This window comes from Oryzias latipes, chromosome 22, assembly GCF_053564925.1.
Source record: "Oryzias latipes strain Hd-rR chromosome 22, Olatipes_Hd-rR_3.1".
Taxonomy (NCBI): domain Eukaryota; kingdom Metazoa; phylum Chordata; class Actinopteri; order Beloniformes; family Adrianichthyidae; genus Oryzias; species Oryzias latipes.
The window spans coordinates 863,039-883,843 of record NC_136258.1 but is presented as its reverse complement, the minus strand read 5'-3'; the positions used below and the strand labels follow the sequence as shown (position 1 = coordinate 883,843).

General features: G+C 42.1%; 2 protein-coding genes across 6 annotated transcripts in view; one reads left to right on the top strand and one right to left on the bottom strand.

The window, feature by feature from the left end:
* Positions 1–20,805, bottom strand: part of LOC101171960 (CAP-Gly domain-containing linker protein 4) — a 55,642-nt gene that overhangs the window by 3,311 nt on the left and 31,526 nt on the right. For 3 of the 5 annotated variants that reach the window (XM_023951820.2, XM_078940531.1, XM_078940530.1), the window contains 5 exons: positions 18,461–18,646; positions 18,219–18,353; positions 4,159–4,282; positions 2,031–2,095; positions 1,860–1,938 (listed from right to left, as the gene is read on the bottom strand). In XM_023951820.2, the coding sequence (XP_023807588.1) occupies positions 1,860–1,938; positions 2,031–2,095; positions 4,159–4,282; positions 18,219–18,353; positions 18,461–18,646 (589 nt within the window). Of the gene's footprint in view, positions 1–1,859; positions 1,939–2,030; positions 2,096–4,158; positions 4,283–4,955; positions 5,072–6,463; positions 6,810–18,218; positions 18,354–18,460; positions 18,647–20,805 lie in introns of those variants that run through there. The other 2 variants (XR_013653101.1, XM_078940532.1) reach the window with 2 other exon arrangements.
* On the top strand, positions 12,306–16,912 carry LOC144988985 (uncharacterized). Its single transcript, XM_078940529.1, has 2 exons — positions 12,306–12,424; positions 12,516–16,912. The coding sequence occupies exon 2, from the start codon at positions 12,573–12,575 to the stop codon at positions 15,216–15,218; it is 2,646 nt and encodes an 881-aa protein (XP_078796655.1). The 5' UTR covers positions 12,306–12,424; positions 12,516–12,572; the 3' UTR covers positions 15,219–16,912.

Below are 20,805 nucleotides of genomic sequence, written 5' to 3'. Positions count from 1 at the left end.
TCTTGAACCCTTGTCATCAGAGGACTCACCTGTCGAGATGATCGTCTCTGTAAGATGGTTGCACGTCCATCTTTCTTACAGTTTTGGATCACTTTTGCAATAGGATTTTGACTGATATGTAAAGCTTTGCTGCTGATCTTGTAGCCCTCACCTTTTTTGTGCAGATAAATAATTTCCTTTCTCAGATTTTGTGACATTTCTTTTTCATGGGGAGCCATTGCTGATAGCATGAAATGGGAAGGACTTTTCTTTATTAAAAAATGCACTTGTTTGCAATCAATGGCCACCTTTGTAGGTGTATTTTGTAGTAAAATGTTTCACAGGAAATGTTGATTCAGAAAGGACACTATAGGTTTTTCTGACAAATCCAGTGGGGTGTACTCATTTATGCTGAGCACTACATTTATGTATAAAATATAATATAATATGAAATTCTCAAGCTTAAACATACAGACTTATGAAAAGTACATTTTTAGGTGAATCAGACAACTATTTAAATTAATTTATATTAAATGGCTTCAACAACTTGTTGAATCAGATCTGTGCATTACTAGTTGTGCCCACAGCAAAAAATGTTGCGTGCCCATTCTGTTCTAGATTCTGCTTGAGTGACTGACCTCGGCCCAGTGGAGAAAAAAAGAAGGCACATTTGCAAGTAGATGCATGGTTGGGAGTCTGACACTGAACACTCGCGCCTTTTTGAAGAGAAGGAGGAAAAAAACTCCACTAGCGCAATAGGGCCAACAGAGGCTTTCTGATGGCGGGCAGAACGTGTTGTTAACCACGCATGTGCAGTTACGCATGTCTCAGACGACGCTTGATTGGCCATTCTGCATGTCTATCAAGTGACATACTTCACGTAATGATTAGAACATAGCTACCTCTAAAAATTGTTAGTATTAGCCGCATTAGAGTATTCACAATAAAATAATAATAATAATAAAAACAGACTAATATTGCTAAAGCAGGTGTTACTATGACTACACTAACTGCCAAACTTCTTAGTATCATGCATACACATTCAGTGCGTTAGCATATTCACATCAACATCAAACCTTGTTAGCAACTGGTAAGAAAAAACAAAAGGTTGACATTTTGACAGCGTGCTGTTCCTGTCAAAATCACTTCGATTATGGTGCTCCGTATTTTAAAATTGCACTGCTGTTTTTAAAAAAAAGTAATGCTTTGAAATGTGCCTTATAGAGCGGAAAATACTGTTTTTCTGTATTCAAATCATTCTGAATCAAGAGCACACCAAACAATGCTGTTTGAAAAGGATTGTATCGGTCATGTGGAAAATACACTAGTTAGGCTACAATCTTACTGCTCAGCTCTGATGCATCCACGTGTGGACGACCATGTTCGTCTTGGTTTCCTTACCCTAAGCTGCTTTCTGGCTCAAAACTGTACAGCTGGATAGCTCCAATATTGCTCACCATTTTTGTTGCACTGCTGTTGTCTTGGGGTTGTGAGAGGCTGTAAGCTAGCAGAGAGCTCTCAGAAACGGGGAGGGAAATTGGGGCAGGGGCAGTTGTTGCTCACAACTGAGGTGAATTTCTAATGAACTCTTGCCGCTCTGCAGAAACTATGTCCTAGAAAACTACACAGGTTTTTTGAGTTTGCCTAAAACAGCATAATCATGATTAAAAGACCACAGGGAACACTTTTAAAACAGATCTAAAGATGAACTGAGTGAGTCTCTAAACGGTTTTGTTTGAAGAAATAGTCATGTTTATAATAGCATCAATCAATATTAGAAGAGCTTAATCCTTTTTATTTTATTTAAACAGGTTTGATTTTGGCATTGGAACATGATGAAACTAGCTAGAAGAGTTGCTTAACAATAATAAAAAGCCCACCTGTTTATTGGACTTTTTCTGTTCGACTCCTTCAGAGCAGCGATGGCTGTTGATGTGCTGAAACTGCGGCGGATCGTCCCTGATTTCCAAGAGTTTACACAAAGAAATGCAAATGAATGGATTTCAGAGGAAAACCCAGAGGCAACACAAAAAATAACAGCTGGTTCAGACCTTTGAAGGGATGGCTGAAGCGCGAGGAGGAGAGCTCTGAGAGGCAGTCGACTGATCCATGAATCCTGTAGGTGAAGAAGGACCAGTGAGGGATTCTCCTTACAAGCTTTTACACAACATGTACACTTCTGCCAACATATCAAAACACAACATTCTGTGAACTTTTAAACTACGGAGGAAGAGTTAAACTGTAACAAGCACAAAGCTTTGGGAAACAAACATTAGAGGGAGTTGAAAATTAGCGTATTTTACTAGTAGAAAGTAGAAAGAAGAGTATAAACACAGAGTGTGTGGAAGTGTCCGTGTTCCTAATGAGCTGTGATAGGAGTTGACAGAAGGAGCAGCAACTCTCTGCAAAACAATGTGCGATTCATCGACAGACAGCTGGGAAGCCGCATCCGAGCTAATACTTTACCCTGATGCTAATTAGATTTCAGGAGAAAAACGCTCAGATAAATATCCCGGGAAAACACAAGAGCAGTTTTCATTTTATCTGAACGAAGACAAACTTTGTGCTTAAAAAGAAAAACACTAAAGGAATCTTAAATTATGGACGTGAATTGACTAACAGAAACAATGTCAGTAAAACCAAAGAAAAAAAAGTACAAAACATAAAAAAATAAAAACACTGACGAAATAATCTCTTTTAAAAAATCAAATAGTTTGTAGAAGATAATTAGGGGTGAGCTACACCTTCACTTAACCCTTCAACACCAGTTGAGAAAAGTCCCCTTAAGCTATAAGCTTCTCTTTACAGTAGTGAGGTGTTTACACAATCAACGTCAATCAAAAGATTGTTTCAAAGTGGAAAATATGGGGTAAGAAAACTGTCAATAAGAAATGTATGCATGAAGACAAAGATGTGCACAAATTAATAAGATACCACTACTACATTTAGTTTTACGCTTTAAATGTTAGTTTGAATAGAATTTGTCTTTTATTTCGATGCCTTTTTTTTTCTTGAATACACAATTTCTCCTGGTAATAACTCAAAAATATGGCACGGGGTCACAGGCACCCAATCTATGTGTCGAGTCACAAAACACAGATTGTTCAAATTATATTGTATTGAGGTTTATTTACTAAGCCTAACTAAGATAAAGCTTTATAGAATGTTAAATCTTATACCCATAACTGTTGAAAATAGATTAGAACAGATCATAATATAGCGCTCTGCTAAGAAACAGAAAGCAAATGCAGTTAAGCTGACTTGGAGCTAAAGTGAGCTAACTGGCAGCCAACCTTAGCGGCAGAAAAAAAACTAAACTAAATGGGGGAAAAAAACGTCAGTAGGATCAGAATATCCAACTCTCCTTCTTTTTGTCTTTTTCTTTTTACTGCCGCTACGGTCGGCTGCCAGTTACCCTTCTTTAGTTTCGACTTAGCTTCTTGATTTCACAAATTATTAATTTGTGCTCAATTTTGTCTTTATATGTTTCTTACCCCGTAGAAAAGCAACTTTGTGCCGTTCTAACTTTAGATTAGTAATGTGCTGAATATCAGTGCATACCCACTGTTCACCGTTCCAAACGCCGCTTTTCTCAACGCGGATAACAATAAAAACACGTAGTTTTGTGGCTTTAAAGAATGTGTCACTGATGCAGACATTTACGTTCACCCAGGATCCATTTAAACACAGGACTTTGTGATGAACATCTACCTTTTGATTGGACTCATCAACATTCTGGCTCACAGGCACTTCAACTAACAACCTTTACCATATTTAAGTATAAGTATATACGCCATTTACTGTCGGACTTGCAAACCTAACTGTCAAATAGCAATTTATTGACCTAAATGCATAATTTTATATTTGTCCTGACATATTTTATACCAGCAACAAGAGCCTTACCCATTCACTTAATATCTATTTTAAAATCATTGATGGTGAAAACTGCCTCATAGCAAGAAGTCATAAAAATGTAGGGAAATCTTTACAACAAGGTATTCAGACTTTAGCTTCTGCGGTTTTAAAAGAAAAAGAGGATTTGCTGCCGCCAAAATGTCAGCGAATGGCTGAAGACAGCAAAGAAATAAAAGCCGGTTTAGAACGTTTTACATTATATTTTGATGTTTACATGTCTAAACTTTAGAAGGACTTTGGTGGGGTTGTTCCGTCTGTACCGACCTTTGAACATAAGAGGGAGGAGCAAACACGCCGTGTTTCGGAGGGCAGCGGAAGTACCGGACTCCTCCCACTGAGCCGTCGTTTTTTCCGTTTGGTTTGTCCAGTTCAATGCCCAACCAGATTCCTGTACAGAAACAGAACCAGAACCAGAAGCTGTCAACACTGAGTAGACCTCTCGCCGATCCTCGCTACTGTCTTGTCTTTTATGTGCGAGTATGTTCTTAAATTTGTCTGATTTTGGTTTGTTTTATCACCAATTGGTTTTTAGGTTAACTGCTAATTTTATTGAATGCATTGTTTAATATATGTATGTAATGTTATGTAAATATGTAATTTTATTTTTAGCTTTTAGGGTGATTTTAACATCTACCCAGGGACTGCAGATTAAAAATAGCCCTTTGGCTAACTCTGGCATATTGACAGAAATGTTTATTAATATGCGCTGTCCCCTATATTAAATAAAATATACAGAGAACCAGAACCAGACGGAACATCAACACAGGTTTTCTTGACAGAGCAATGCAATCGGCGCTGGACACTCAAACATATCTTATGACCCTCGGGGTTGTGCGCTGTTGTTTGTGTCTGTGTTCTTTGTTGCCTCCCGTTCCCCAACAAATTGTCACTAGAAGACGGTAGTCAACTGATACTGTGGTGATGATGGCTGGGGATCTCTGCAGCCATGAGATGCCTTTTGGAAAGCAAAGCTCACTTGAATGACCCATTTTCTCTTTTGCACACTTGGCTAAACCTTTTGTCTAAGCAGACAAACAGTTGGGCTCAATTTGTTTGCGTACCATTCCATTTATTTATCCAGTTAGTTTTTTACTGTTTCATTGCTTCCATTGAGGCCGGACAGTGGCGCAGTGCCTCAGAGCAAGAAGGCACCCGGTTCCAATCCCGGCTGGGGGTCCTGAAACAGAACACAAATGGGGGACCTTTCTGTGTGGAGTCTGCATGTCGCCCCCCGCATGCGTGGGCTTTCTCCTGGGACTCCGGCTCCTCCCATCGTCAAAAACATGCTTCATAGGTTAATTGATTACTCTAAATTGTCCCTGTGTGAATGTGAGTGTGTGTGGGTGTGTGATTTGTGGCCCTGCGACAGACTGGCAACCTGTCCAGGAAGTCCGCTGCCTTCGCCCACAAGTGGGACAGGCTCTGGCAGCCCGCTGACCCCGAAAGGGACAAAACGGGTTTAGACAATAAATCAAAACTTCTATTGAGATGAATAGAACATATCAATCACATCTAACATGTTAGCAGAAAACTGACATTCACTTCTTATAAAAACTTCTTTTTGCTGAAATCCAGCCTTCTACCAGTATCTTTATCTAAAGCTCAAACTTCCTTGACTTTAATGCAAGTATAAACAAAATGAACTGAAGAGGAAAAAACACCGTTGTGAACTTTTCAAATTAACATGCAGACACACAGAAAGTAAAGATTTTAGCAAGAGCCGCTGCATTTGATTTTGTCTGATGCACTTAGGGTGAAAATACTGCACAGGCAGCACCAACTTTAAACCATCAAAGGAACCCGAGACTAAAAGCCCTTCAAACTGGATCCCTAGTGGTGTGATACGCATTAGTATTTATTCAAACATGACTGATGCCAAGAGAGACTGACTGCCTTAATATCAATGACTCACACAGCTGCTTTCTGTTTGGGTTTTAGTGACTTTTGCCCAGGAGTACCCCAATGTTTTCAGAGCGGATTTTGGCCCAGCTGAAGGTCCATCACTGCAGTGACTTGTCAGAGCATGAAATGGACTTCTTGTAAGATTCGAGGAAGAAGTTTAACAGGATTTGAGTTTAGCTATTGGCCACATGAGTCTTACTGTAGTGCAAAATAGACATTTCTTTTACATATCAACAAATGAATGAGAGGATTCATTCTGCGACGTGGAAGCACAAAGAATCTCAAAGCAGCCGTATAACACCCCCATCACCAGCAGCTGTCACAAAACAACAAAGGCCATGGAAATTTCTTATAGAGTCCTGGTGTGATGCCCAAAAAGATTTAAGGGCATAAAATGATAGAGGGAAGCAAGGCAGTCTTCACATCAGAATGTAAGAATAAATCTGTGCTTCATCCAAGAAAAGGGTTAGTGCCGTCATCTCCATGCAGTAAAGTTGGTGGTTTGAATTCCTAGCTTAAATGTTCCATATCACTGCGCCAGGTCGGTGCCGGCTCCTGTTATGTTACCGTGACAACGTGATGCTCGTTTTTGTGCTAACGACGATGCTAACGTTTTTGTGAAAAAAAGCGATCTAAACTGAAAAAAAATAAGAATAAGGGGCTAAACATTGCTTGAATATTTATTTACTTTGTAAATAATAATAATACGTTTTATTTAAAAGCGCCTTTCAAAACACCCAAGGACACTGTACAGGTTCAAAGGTAAAACACAATAAAATCACAACATTTTAAAAACAATAAATAAGTTGAAATCATCAATAAAATCAGAGAGCAGAAGATAAAGAATTGTGATCCGGAAAAGCATATTCAAACATAAATTTTGAGTCTGGATTTAAAAATTGAAAAGGAGTCAATGTTACGGAGGTCTGGGGGGATAGAGTTCCAGAGCTGGGGAACCGAGTGGCTGAAGGCACGGCTCCCAATGGTGAGCATACGGGCGGAGGGACGGAAAGCTGAAGGGAGAAAGAAGACCAGAGAGACCAAGAGTGAGTGTTGATATGGAGGAGATTGGAAAGATAAGATGGAGCCAGGTTATGGAGGGCTTTGAACGTATAGAGGAGAAGTTTGATTTGAATCCAGAAAGCTATTGGAAGTCAGTGCAGCTGCTAGAGAACAGGAGTAATGTTATGGAAGGAAGAGGTTAGGGCGATGATTCGGGAAGCTGAATTCTGGACCAACTGAAGTTTATTCAGAGTTTTATTGGGAAGATCAGTGTGAAGAATAGTTAGAAACTGCCTTTAACTTTTATTACACTAATGGTTTAAACTTAATTCACTGAGCATGTATTGTCATCTCAAAATTATATTACATTTGAAGAAAGCACAGCCAAGCTATTGTTCTCAGAGTTTATTCTCATACTCCCTTTTTTCTGTGCATGTGTTATCTGCCGAGCAGGCCTCAGAGTTATCTTCACTTTAGCCTTGGAGCTTCTCTCCAGTAGTAACCTGTGGGTGTGATTTTCACACGGGGTCCATCGGACGATCTTCTGAATATGCAAATGCAGGGCTTTTATACCAGGCCCATCTCTGAGCTCGTTGGTTCGGACTTTGAATGCACCATGTGCATCTGTCTGTCCCCTTCGTGTTTGTGCGAAGTAAAACCTCCACAAAAGATAAGTTTTGTCTCTGAGTCATTATTCATTATTTCTGTGTGCAAAAAACTGACAGGGTTACGAACAAATACAATACAGTCCTTTCTAGAGAATCCAGTTTCTTCACAATCAGGGAGAAGTGCATTGCGGTGGTCAAGGCGAGAAGTGACCAGACTATGAACTAAAACAGAAGTGGAGTGGACGGTGAGGGAAGGGCGGAGACAATTGATATTGCGTAGATGAAAGTAGAGAGACCGAGAAATGCTATTGATGTGAGACTGAAAGGATAATGTACAGTCAAGGATGACACTCAGACTCTTTACCTGAGGTAGGGAGAAACTGGAGAGGAATCAATGGAAAGTGTCAAATTGGTAACTTTGGAAAGGGTGAAATGGAACCTACAATGAGTAATTCAGTTATGTTGCTGTTAAGTTTGAGGACGTTTAAGGTGAACCAGGATTTTATTTCAGACAGGCAGGAGGAAAGGGGGGCAGGTGGAAGAGAAGAGTTGGGTTTACTGGACAGATAGAGCCAAGTGTCATCTGCAAAACAATGAACATCAATATTGAATTTACGAAATATATTGCCAAGGGGTAGTAGGTAGGTAATGTAGAGGAGGGGACCTTGAGGAACACCAGAGAAAATGAATGACGGTTGAGATTTAAAAGAATTCAGTTGAATAAAGTGAATTTTGAAAGAAACCAGCCAAGGGGGGTGGGGACTTGATACCAAGAGCTGAAAGTCTGTGGAGGAAAATGGAGTGAGATATGGTGTCAAATGCTGCGCTCAAGTCAAGTAGGATGAGGATGGAGATGAGTCCAGAACCAGCTGCTAGGAGAAGGTCATTAGTGATTTTTATTAGGGCAGTTTCAGTGCTATGAAGGGGGCAAAAACCAGAAAGTTGTGGAGTTGGGAAGCAAATTTTTTTGTGTGCGAGTATTTTGGAAATCAAGGGGAGGTTAGAAATAGGACGGAGATTATAAAAGGAATTGGGGTCTGAGCCGAGGTTTTTTGGGATGGGTTTGACAGCAGCGGTCTTGAGGAGTGAGGGGACGATACTGGATGTCAATGAGGAGTGGATGACAGCAGAAATGAAGGGAAAGGAGAGAAGGGAGGCAGGATTTAACCAGGGATGTTGGGAGGGGATCTAGCAGACATGTCGATGGTTAGGACTTATGGATGAGGCGGGAAATTTCACTGGGATCAGGGAGCAGAAAAGAAGAAAATATCAGAGAAACAGAAAAAGAGTCAGAAGGGATGGGAGGAGAGGTGGAGGAATGGGGATCCTGATGGATATCTTGAATTTTATAGAATAGAAATGAGGAGGAAAACAGTCACGGGGTTGAAAGATGCTATTCATTAAAGAAAAAAGAATTTTAGAATTTCCCTTATTAGCATCAATCAGTTCAGTAAAATAATTTTTTTTAGTGTTTAAAAATAAGTCATTGTAATGTAAAATATGTTCTTTGTAAGTTTCCTTATGAATGAGAGTATCAGTTCTTTTGAAAAGCAGTTCAAACTGGCGGCATTTGGCTTTCATTTTATGGAGTTCTGGAGTGAACCAGGCAGAAGATTTAGTAAATGAAACAGACCGGGTTTTGACAGGATCAAAAATGTTAAGAACATCTGAAAGGCTGTTATTATAAAAAGAAACCAGTTCATCAGGGTTGGACGAGTTCGGGAAAGGAATGCACTCTGTATCAGAGGAAAACATCTCCACATTTACATTCTTAATGTTTGGGAAGGAGATGAGGCGAGAGGGTTTAATTTCAGATTAAGAGAGGGGGATGTTAAAAGAAACAAGAAGGTGATCAAATTCATCTGTGGAATAGTTAGTGGGGGTTAACCCAGAGCAGCAGACCAGGTCCAATTCAATTCAATTCAATTCAATTCAATTCAATTCAATTCAATTCAATTCAATTCAATTCAATTCAATTTTATTTGTATAGCCCAAAATCACAACAACAGTCGTCTCGATGGGCTTCGAAGTAAAACATGAAATCAAAAGGATCACGAATACAAAGAGTTCAATAGAAAAATACTAAAATGAACTAACAAACTGACTAAGCTATACTGGCATCCCTGCCCTTAGACCCCCCTTCGCGGTAAGGAAAAACTCCCAAAAAAACCGGATTCCGGAAAAAACGAAGAAACCTCAGGGGTGCCCACATGAAGGAGGGATCCTCCCCCAGGACGGACAGGCGATTTACCAGAAATCTTAGAGAAGAATTAACTTATCTAAATCTACAACTACATATATAAAAGTCCAGCAGACGAGCTTCATCCAGCCGTGGTTATCGGGACAGTCAAAGGCGCGAGTCGAGCCGGAGACAGGAACCACAGCCAGGTGTAGGAGCAGGAGCAGAGACGAGGTACTCGGTCAGGCACAGAGCAGAGACGAGCCAGAGATGAGCCAGAGGCAGGATCCACAGCCAGGTGTAGGAGCAGGAGCAAAGGCGAGGTAAACGGTCAGGAACTGGAGCACGGATGAGCCAACTGGAGTCTGGAAGCACTCCCACTCCCCAGGAGGTGTCCAGAGTGTGTCCCTTAGCGTGGGTAAGGGGTTGAACATATTGATTGAAGCCAAGACTGTAGAGGCATGAGCAGAAGTCTCTGGTGAGGGAAAGGTGGCTGTTATCAATATGCATGTTAAAATCACCCATAACCATAACATTAGGAAAGAGAGATGACAGATGAATGAGCAGAGTTCCAAATTGATCCAGAAAGTCACTGTTCGGCTTTCGAGGGCGGTAAACCACTGCTATTGCAGTTGGTGTGGGTCCAGGAAGCATGAAGGCAGTGCACTCAATGGAGCTGAATGAGGGAAGCGGAACCGGGAAGAGTTTCCACTTCTTGCAACATACGACAACAACGAGACAGCCTCCACGCTCATAGCAACAAGGTTTACAGAGGTAAACAAAGCCAGGAGGGGTGGAGTCATTAAGTGAGGAAAAGTCATTTTGTTGCTGCCAAGTTTCTGTAACAAAGAAAAAGTCAAACTATGATCCCAAATTAAATCCAGAATCAGCTGACCCTTGTTAAAGAGAGAGCGGATGTTGATGAGGGCAAACTCGACGTTCGTGATGCCTTGGCGCGGAGCAGAACCAGTCGAGTTCGCAGATCCGGGGAGGCTGTCTGGTCTGGTGTTACAGGGAGGACGGAGGGTAGTGGAGGAGAGGAAGCGGACGAAATTGGACGTGTCTTGGTAATGCCGGCGCACTTCATCGGCCATTAAGCCTTACATAATGCACACCTGGAAGGGTATTATCCCTCTGATACCATGGTCATTTACAAAAAAAGAAATATTAAATCATTTATTAGAACTTAAGTATTTGTTATATGTCTAAGTATAAATCTCTTTTTTTTCTCTTTTTACAAAAAGTGGACTATTTAAAACACGGTGCATTGCGTTGTCATGGCAACAGCACCAGCCTGAGCACCACCCACTCCCTGCTCTAACTCTTTCCTCTATGAGGAAAGTGATCGTCACGAGAAAATAAACAAAGCATTATTTCAGAGGTAAAGTTCAAGCTTAACTTGTTTCTGTCCAGATAATGAAGAAAAGGTTTAGTTGAAAGAAACAAAGTCCAAAGTAATTGTTCAATTCCTCCGCAATGTTACCTTCTCATGTTTCATTTACAACTCCTTAGATTGTATTCTCTCTTTCTCTTCTGCTCTATCCAAGTCATCAAAGTGATCCAATTTAAAGATTAAAGGAAACTATCACTTGTCTATTCTTATGTCTTGGTGTTGTGATAAACTGGATTAAAATATGTCAATATGTTCTATGATTTTAATAAGATTGTGTTCAATTTTTTTTTTACATGGGGTAAGGAATCTGTCAATAAGAAACATATTTATTAAGACAAAGTTGTACACAAAAAAATAATACTCTGTGCACAACCATGTAGAAAACTATGAATACAACCATTAGTTTTACATTTAACATGTGTGTTTTGAATACGATATGTCTTTATTTTGAATAAGACTTTTATTTGTCTTGAATGCAAATTTTCTCTCGTTAACTCACCATCAAAAATACTTCACAGGATCACGTTGCATCCCGAAACATCGACTGTCATAATGCGCATGTGTGTTTAGGTTTACTTATTAAATTACAATAGATTAAAATAAATTTTCTTTTTAGAATGTTCTTGATCTAATAATGGATAAATGATCCTGATAGCTATAGCTCTGTTTAAAATGGCATTTTGTGGTTGCCAGGCAAAAGCAGCTGATTTTGTGAACAATCCACCAGAAGATAGTTTTAGACCCAGAAGTGGTGGAAAACAGCCCAGAAAGGAGAGGCAGACTTGCCACTCTTCTCATCAGGTGTAAAAAAAAAAAAAAAGTTTGATGTCTATCAAAATTGGTCGATGATAAGATGACAAAACAAAAACAGCTAAGCTGACTCAGAGCTAAGGTAGGCTAACTGGTAGCCGACTCTTGCTGCAGTAAAAAAAAACAATATTAAATAAAAAAAAAACATCAGAAGGATCAGAATATCCCACTTTCTCTTTCTTTCCCTTTCTTCTTCTCTCTCTTTCTTTCTATCGCAGTGATATGCGCAACTGTGTCTTGGATTTTTTTTACATCAACCTATTTTTGGTTACCATGGCGCCGCGTGTGTGGCAGCTTATCTGGGCAGCTCTACCTTTTTGTGTTCCTTACTTTGCGTTTTTAAATATTTTCTTCCAACTTATTTGTGTTTTTTGTATTTTTCAACAACTATTACGAAAGTTCTGCGACAAAGGACAGGAACATCATTACTTTTGCTTTTTGTTTTCTTTCTCAACTTTTTGAACCGGCCTCGGGGGATCCGTTAGGATGCAGCTCCATTGTTTACACTCGAGATCAGCTGTTAGCTCTTGGACGAGTTGAGATTCTCCTCGCTGGAAAGCCAGATGTTCCAGCTGAAATACGGAGGAAACGACGAGGCTGCAGAGCTGGAGTTAAACGCCGGGAGAGAAGACGGAGGTACAAGCCATGTTTACCATCCGTTACTATGGGAAACGTCCGCGCTCTCTCTAACAAGCTGGACGAGTTAACAGCGCTCATGCGTCTGCAGCGGGTGTACCGTGAGAGCAGCCTGCTGTGTTTCACTGAGACGTGGCTCAACCAGGACATGACAAACTCCGTGGTCTCAGTTACTGGATTCACGCTGGTGCGGGCGGACAGGAGCGCGGCGCAGAGCGCAAAGAAGAAAGGCGGTGGTCTGGCGGTGTTCGTGAATGACAGATGGTGTAACCCAAACCACATCACTGTGAAAGAACAGCACTGCAGCAAGGACATTGAACTGGTGGCAGTCAGCGTTCGGCCGTACTACCTTCCACGGGAGTTCTCCCATGTGCTGGTGGTGACTGTGTACGTCCCTCCGTCGGCTGACGCTGCTGTCGCTTGTGAGCGCGTGCACAGCACCGTGTCCCAGCTGCAGACACAACACCCACAGGCCCTGATCCTGATTTCTGGGGACTTTAACCATGCATGCACCCCCCTCTCCGCCACCCTGTCCAACTTCACCCAGTATGTGAACTGTCATACGAGGGACAGAAAAACTCTGGACCTTTTCTATGCTAACATCAAGAATGCATATGCTTCTGCCCCCCTCCCCCCTTTAGGACGCTCTGATCACAACCTGGTCCATCTCTCCTCTGCGTACACTCCAGTGGTGAAACAGCAGAAACCACAGATTAAAACGGTGAAGATCTGGACTGAGGAGGTAACAGAGCGACTAAGGGACTGTTTTAGCACCACAGACTGGGACGTTCTCTGCAGTCCACACGGGGAGGACATTGACAGTCTCACTGACTGCATCACGGACTATGTCAATTTTTGTGGGGAAAACACAGTGCAAACAAAATCAGTGCAGTGTTTTTCCAACAACAAGCCCTGGGTCACTCCTGAGCTGAAGACCCTCCTAAATGAGAAGAAGAGGGCTTTTCTCTCTGGGGACAAGGCGGAGCTACGCAGAGTACAGAGGGACCTGAAATATAAGATCAGGAAGTGCAAGGACTGCTACAGGAAGAAGCTGGAGCAGCGCTTGGAACAGAACAACATCCGTGATGTGTGGAGGGGTCTAAAACACATCTCAGGACATGCTGAGGCTGGAAATGGTCGCCAGGTCACAGGTGACCAAGCCTGGGCAAATGAACTGAACCTGTTCTTTAACAGATTTGATTCTGCCCAGCCCCCAGTCTCCACCCACTCGGCCCCCTCTTCACACCTTTCCAGCTCAGGCGTCTCCTCCCAGCTGCAGCTGTTACCACCTCAGCACCAAACAGTCCACTCTCCCCTTCTTCCAACAGAAGCAAAGGGACCCCCCCAACGACTCACAGCACCAGACCAGCCACCGCCCACCCATCCTCCAACCCCCCTCTGCCTCACCCTGAATCAGGTTAGGATGGAGTTAAGGAGAACAAAGGCCAGGAAGGCAACAGGCCCTGACAGCATCACCTCCAGGCTCCTCAGGGAGTGTGCAGACCAGCTCTGTGAGGGGGGGCTGTTCATATTTAATATGAGCCTCAGACTGGAGAAGGCACCAGTCCTCTGGAGGACTTCCTGCCTGGTTCCGGTTCCAAAGGTACCTCGTCCTACAGAACCGAACCACTTCAGACCTGTCGCCTTGACTTCCCACCTGATGAAGGCTATGGAGAGGATCATCCTCAGCCATCTCCGCACTCAGGTGAGCTCAGCACTGGACCCGCTGCAGTTTGCATATCGACCAGGCATCGGGGTGGATGACGCCATCATCTACCTGCAGCATCGGGCCCTGTCTCACCTGGAGGCCCCTGGGAGCACTGTGAGAGTCATGTTTTTTGATTTCTCCAGTGCTTTCAACACAATTCAGCCATCACTGCTGAGGAGGAAGCTGGAGGTTGCAGGTGTGGACCAACATCTGGTTGCTTGGACCATCAACTACCTCACAGACAGGCCACAGTTTATGAGGCTGCGTGACTGTGTGTCTGATGTGGTGGTCTGCAGCACGGGGGCACCTCAAGGGACTGTGCTCTCCCCATTCCTGTTTACCCTGTACACATCAGACTTCACCTACAACTCCCACCACTGTCATCTGCAGAAGTTCTCAGATGACAGTGCCATTGTGGGCTGTGTATCAGGGGGGGATGAGCAGGAGTACAGGGGGGTCATCACTGACTTTGTTAGCTGGTGTGAAGTTAACCACCTGCTGCTTAACACCAGCAAGACAAAGGAGCTGATACTGGACTTCAAGAGGTCCTCACCATCACAGTCACCGGTGAACATCCAGGGTTCAGACATTGAGGTCGTGGACACATTTAAATATCTGGGTGTTCACCTGAACAACAGACTGGACTGGTCCAACAACACGGATGCTCTGTACAGGAGGGGCCAGAGTCGCCTTCACCTGCTGAGGAGACTGAGGTCCTTTGGCGTGTGCAGACAGCTGCTGAGGACCTTTTACGACTCTGTGGTGGCCTCAGTGGTCCTTTATGGAATTGTGTGCTGGGCGGGGGGCAGTGCAGGCAGAGACATGAGGAGGCTTAACAAACTGGTTAGGAGGGCCGGCTCTGTCCTGGGCTGCACACTTGAGTCCATCGAGGAGGTGGCGGACAGGAGGATGTTAGCTAAGCTGACATCCATCATGGATAACCCCTCCCACCCCCTGCACCAAACTGTAGAGGCGCTGACCAGCTCCTTCAGCACAAGACTGTTGCACCCTCAGTGTAAGAAGGAGCGCTACCGCAGGTCATTCCTCCCCACAGCCATCAGACTGTACAACACCGTGTCAAAGTGACACTCCACGGTCCCAGGGGTGTTTTTCTGTTTAGTCATTGATTCATTTACTTTTGTTGTAGTTTTTGTTGTTTTTCAATTTTAAATTGTTTTTTGTTCCTGAACAGTTGTTTGTTTTTGTTCTTGGTGTGAACTTCATTAGTTATTTCTGTATTTTGAAAAAATTTGTAATGTTTTTTTACAGTTTACATGTTTTGCAGACCGCATGTTTTTTTACACTTTTGCAGCTGTATTTATTTAATATTTATTTCTTTATTTAATAAGAATCTCATTTTTGATAATAATTTTTCATAATAATTTTAGTAATATTTTTAATTATCTAATATAAATGTAATTTGTGATGTCCTTTATTGATGTTATATTATATAGATTATTTCTGAATGTCGTGTTGCTGCCACAGATAAATGAAATTTCCCCATTGTGGGATTAATAAAGTCATCTATCTATCTATCTATCTATCTATCTATCTATCTATCTATCTATCTATCTATCTATCTATCTATCTATCTATCTATCTATCTATCTATCTATCTATCTATCTATCTATCTATCTATCTATCTATCTATTTTCTGCTGAGGACTATTGCCCAGAGAGTAATACTGACCTTTTGCGCGGCCTTCGTCAACTTGGTGCAGAAGACTGAGATGTGCAGGGGATGGGGTATTCGAGACCATGGCAAAGAAGACACTGTATACCATGTGTGTGAAAGTTCAACATTTGAAGGATATGGACGCTTCTAAGTGGACTGAGGTTTTTGATACGCGCCATACTCCAAAAGGACGCTGGAGCTCTCTGTACAAGTCGCCTGTTCAGAAATGCCCAGCTGATCTCCTATGGGGAATTGTACATAGTGCCATAGCTACAAACAGATACAAAGCACACTTTGTTCCAACTCAATCAGACAAGTGTGATTTATGTGGGGCATCTGAAGCTCTTGCACACTTGGTGATTCAGTGTAACACATTAGGGGGTTTGTTTGCAGCATTGGAAAACTGGTGTCACAGGTTAGGGGAGGTGTTCTTTTTTCACATTGTTTGTTTTTGGTCCCAAGTATACTTTCTGTAGGAAACATGTAGACAAATCTCTTAATTTTAGTTTTCCAATGGCTAAACTCGCAATTTGGTTAACGAGAAAGAATTGTTTACTCTCTATTGGTTGTGTGGATGTTTCTTGTCTCTACTGAAAAGTCGTGTGAATGTTGAATTTGCTTATTTTAAGTTGATCGGTGACCTTCAAAAGTTTAAAAGCATGTGGGCTCTGGAGGTTATTCTGTGTACTACTGGGGATGACGATAGCCTTTTGTGTCAATTTGGATTGCCAACTGGTTCACATGCTGTACACCAGTTGATGTTTTTCTTTTTCTTTTTCAATAGAGTATTCTTTTTGTTTTTACTTTAGTGTATAGTGTCTGCTTGTTTTAATGTCAGTCATTAAAGGACTGTAAAATTCAAAATGCTATCCCTCCCTCCCTCTACCATCCTGCAACCGTATACTGAGGGAGTTTGGCTGCGTTAAGCTCAGTCATCTCCTGAAGACCCCTGTTTCTGAGCTTGCTGTGGCTGCAGGGTTTTGATCTGTCAGAACGCTGCAGAGAATAGTCAATTAAGTCTGGCAGTCCTTACAAGAGAACCAGCAAAGTTTTGTAAGGAATTCCGCAGTCACTTCCCAATGGGTGGATGGGATGGATCTTGCCTTCTCCATCATTGTAATTTTTAATTTGTAAAGTCCCGCTTGATCACAGATAGGGTAGACCCAGCTGTGCGGTTGGATTTTGGACATGCACAGATCCATGTCCAGGGTTGTGCAGTCCTGTTCGTTCTTCTTTTCATTTTTAAATAAACATTTTCATTATTGTAAATAGTTTAAGAGGTAATTGTCATTGTTAACATCCCAAGAGATACTCTGACTGGTAAGTGCCGTAAAATGCTTTAACAGAAATAGACGCATGTTGCGCATACAGGGTACCGATTGGGTAACCGCTACAGATCGGGTAGCGGTATATATTCTACTATGGCTTTAGAACTAAAAAAGAAACTACATGTCATATATTTTGTTCGACGGTGGCTCAGGGTGTGGAGCAGGTTGGCCAATGATCGAAGGGTAGGCAGTTCTATCCCCGCTCACCCAGGCCAAGTGTTGTTGTGTCATTTGGCAAGACACGTCATCCTCCCTGCCCCCAGTGTGGCTCCACTGGTGTATGAATGTCCCGGTGATGGCCTGAGGGGAGGTAGTTGCATACTGGTAGCCACGCCTCTGTCTGTCTACCCCCAAGTATGAATGAAGAGTGAATGAATAATGGACACATTGTAAGGGCTTTGAGTTTCTGCAAAAGCCCACAATAATCCAATCTATTGTTTCTGTTATAGAAATTGATGCTTTTTCATCCAATCCATACATCAGTTTCTTTTAAAGAGACACTTTACAGATTTTTCCAAATATTTTCCTCTAGACTGACTAAATGGTTCTGTCATGTTCATTATTTATTATTTTTTAACAGAGAAGAATCTTTGACTCTCTGCACTATCACACTCTGTTATTCTTTATACAGAAAGGATTTTTGTATTTTGTTTCTATTAACAGCACAAAGCTGTACTCTTACTAACTACTGCACAGTGGCACAGTGGTTAGCGCTCTCGCCCCACAGTGGGAAGGTCCTGGTCAAAAACCTGACTGGACTGTTTCTGTGTGGAGTTTGCATGTTCTCCTCATGCATGGGTGGGTTTTCTCCGGTCACTCCAGGTAACTCAAACAGTCCAAAAACATGGTTCATAGGCTAAAGTGTTCCTAGGTGTGCATGTGTGAGTGAATGTGGGGCTGATTGTGTGCACTTCATCAGATTGGTGACCTGTTTAGAGTGAACACCTGACTACGTCCAACAGTAGCTGGGAAAGGCTCGGCCAACCCAGTGATCCTGAGAGGGATACAGCGGGTTAAGAAAAAGGGTGGATGGGTTTGTTTGATAAAGCCCTTAAGCAGAGTTGAAATATTTTAAAATCTGACCTGGAGCAAAGCTGGTTTTTCCACAGAACTGAACAACTCCTGTTCTCTGTCCCACCACCAGCACCCTCTCCCCCAGTCGCAACTCAGAGCCGTCACACAGGGAGCTGCTGCCAGAGGGAGTTCGACTTCTAAAACCTGGAACATAGATAGAAAAAACACACAACTTTACAAGCTGATCAGGTGTGTTTGATTCCATGCAGTCTTTGAAGAGAATGTTCTGAGGTGGTTTGCAGTGACTGGACCTGCAGTTGTGGTGCTTGTTGTGCGAGAAGAGCGAAGAGCCGTTGTTGATGCTGTCCTAGGATTCTGTGAAGTAGCGTCCTTTCGCTGCCTGGTAGAAATGCGTCGTCTTGGCAACGGACGAGGTCGAGCATCTGGTCCACGGCGAGAATCCAGAGAGGAGGATGAAGATGAGCGGGAGAGGATTCCTTTCAAAGATATAAAAAAAAAAAATCAACGGGCTGATGCATCTAAATACTTTGATTCCAGTCTGAATTTTTTCATTCAGCTGAGTAAATACGGTATGTCAGTACCATCCTACCCCCTTTTGATTATGACAGAAACATTATGACAGGCCTGCAACATTTATGTCTTATTCTTTTAGAAATGCAAACAGCTGAGTTACAGAGATCACACAATCAAATTAACCCATCACAGTGTGAGATAAAAGATGCTGAACTATTTTACCTCAAGCTGTAATTAGAGATGGTCCTTCACAGGTTCATTAAGTATCCAGATCTTTGGGGTTAATTGAATACATTTGTGCCACACTGCTTTAAGATCAATTAAAGATTCAAATACAAACTAAAACAGCTAATCAACCTTTGCATGATTTAGTCACAGTTCTAATCCTTAATCTGGATTATATGGCAGCTCTGTTTTTGTTTTAATCAATTCTGGGTTGGAAGGATTATAATTCTGATAAAGTCTATATAGCCCTTAACTCATATAACAGTAACAGTCCGTATCTGGTCTCTCAAAATACGTTTAATGACTGAAATCTTTTGCCCCTTTTTCTAGAAAAGGTTTTACCTCTAACATCACTCAAGAAATGGTAAATTCATATGTTCTAGATGCTTAAATTGTTTGAAATAAAAACCAAAAAACATTTGTATTTTTAGCAACTCTTTCCTTTAAAAACTCTAGATGAACTGATCCCAGGATTTGAGTTGAGAAAAAATGTAAAGTTAATGTAAGTTGCACGCACGTATGACGTACGCAATACACCATACTCTATTCATTATTAAGGTCTGAGTACTAGCTCCTTGCTGACTTTATGTGAATGTATGAAGTGTACACTTGATTCATAACTTCCCATAGGACACCTGTAGGATTCCTGCACACTACGCTCTGATTATTTAATCTACACATTTTTGACAGTTTGGCTGCACACCCATCACTGTGCACCACTAACAGGCACCTTGCACAAGATTTGAGTGAGGTTGAAAAAAAAATGAAAAAACTGAACAATCCACTTGCCTCATACATATTCCACTCTTACTCTTCTGTGTTGTAAAAGGGCTTGCTACAACCTGTCGCCAGCAGCATGCCCGTAGAAAAATGTCTATGAACATTTTTGCTCTACAGGTTCACAGAGCGATCTACAACTTTGACCTCATGTGGGCCACCTGTTTTCACCCGCAGACAGCCCCTATCCACCTGTAAAGGCAGTTGTGCGTAAGGCTTACCAAATCTATCAGGTAAAAATATTTTTTAAATTCATTCATAATCATTACAATCTGCTGGAGAAGACTGTTCCATTCCAAAATATAAGATCTTGGTAAGAAATCCACCCAACTAAACTGAGAAACCCTTCTCCATGTTCCAGTTAGAATATCATGAGAGGTTGTTGAAAAAGAGCTGACTGTTTTCAGCTCAGACAAAGATGGAATGTAACATCAGCCAAATATTCATTCTAATTTCTATTGCATTTGCTGCAAAGTGCTGACCTCTCAGACACTGGGCCTTCACTGGACCGCCGACTCATTCGATCTCAGAATAGTAAACAGCTCTTGTCACTTGACCTTTAGCTGCCAGTGTTTTCCAGGATACATCCATCTCCTCCACACGCCAACTTTCCCTGCAGGTGGCACACAGTCTGCCTGTATGAACCAAACCTCAGCACTTTCTGATGCTGGCTTTGGTCTTTCCACCCTTTCAAGCCACTGCTCTACAGGTCCCCCTATTAGGAACCAGCATTCTGCTGTGTCTGTCTCTTTTAGTTAGTGAGTTCCACAACCTCTCCAGTCCACGGATATACATGAATGAGCCACCTCAAACACTGATCCAATGGGACAGTAGGAGGCAGGTGGCTTTGAAAGTTTTGAATGTAGGTGGCAGAGAAAAGCCTGGTGATTATAAATTTGTTTAGTTTGATTTGCGCACAGAAGCAGACACATATGGAGCTTGAATGCGATGTATGCCGAATGTAAGTAATCACTCACACCTTGTGATTAATGACTGCCCGGCCACTCAGTCTTTTATTAAACCCTGCTTAATTGGCCTATCAATAATGCATTCTGCTGGCCTCTCTGAGGTCTGGTATTCCAGTCACACATAGATCAATCAGACTTCTACACAAACACAA

Bases quoted from the DNA above. Each gene is read 5' to 3' on its own strand.
- LOC144988985 (XM_078940529.1), top strand. From the start codon at position 12,573: ATGACAAACTCCGTGGTCTCAGTTACTGGATTCACGCTGGTGCGGGCG.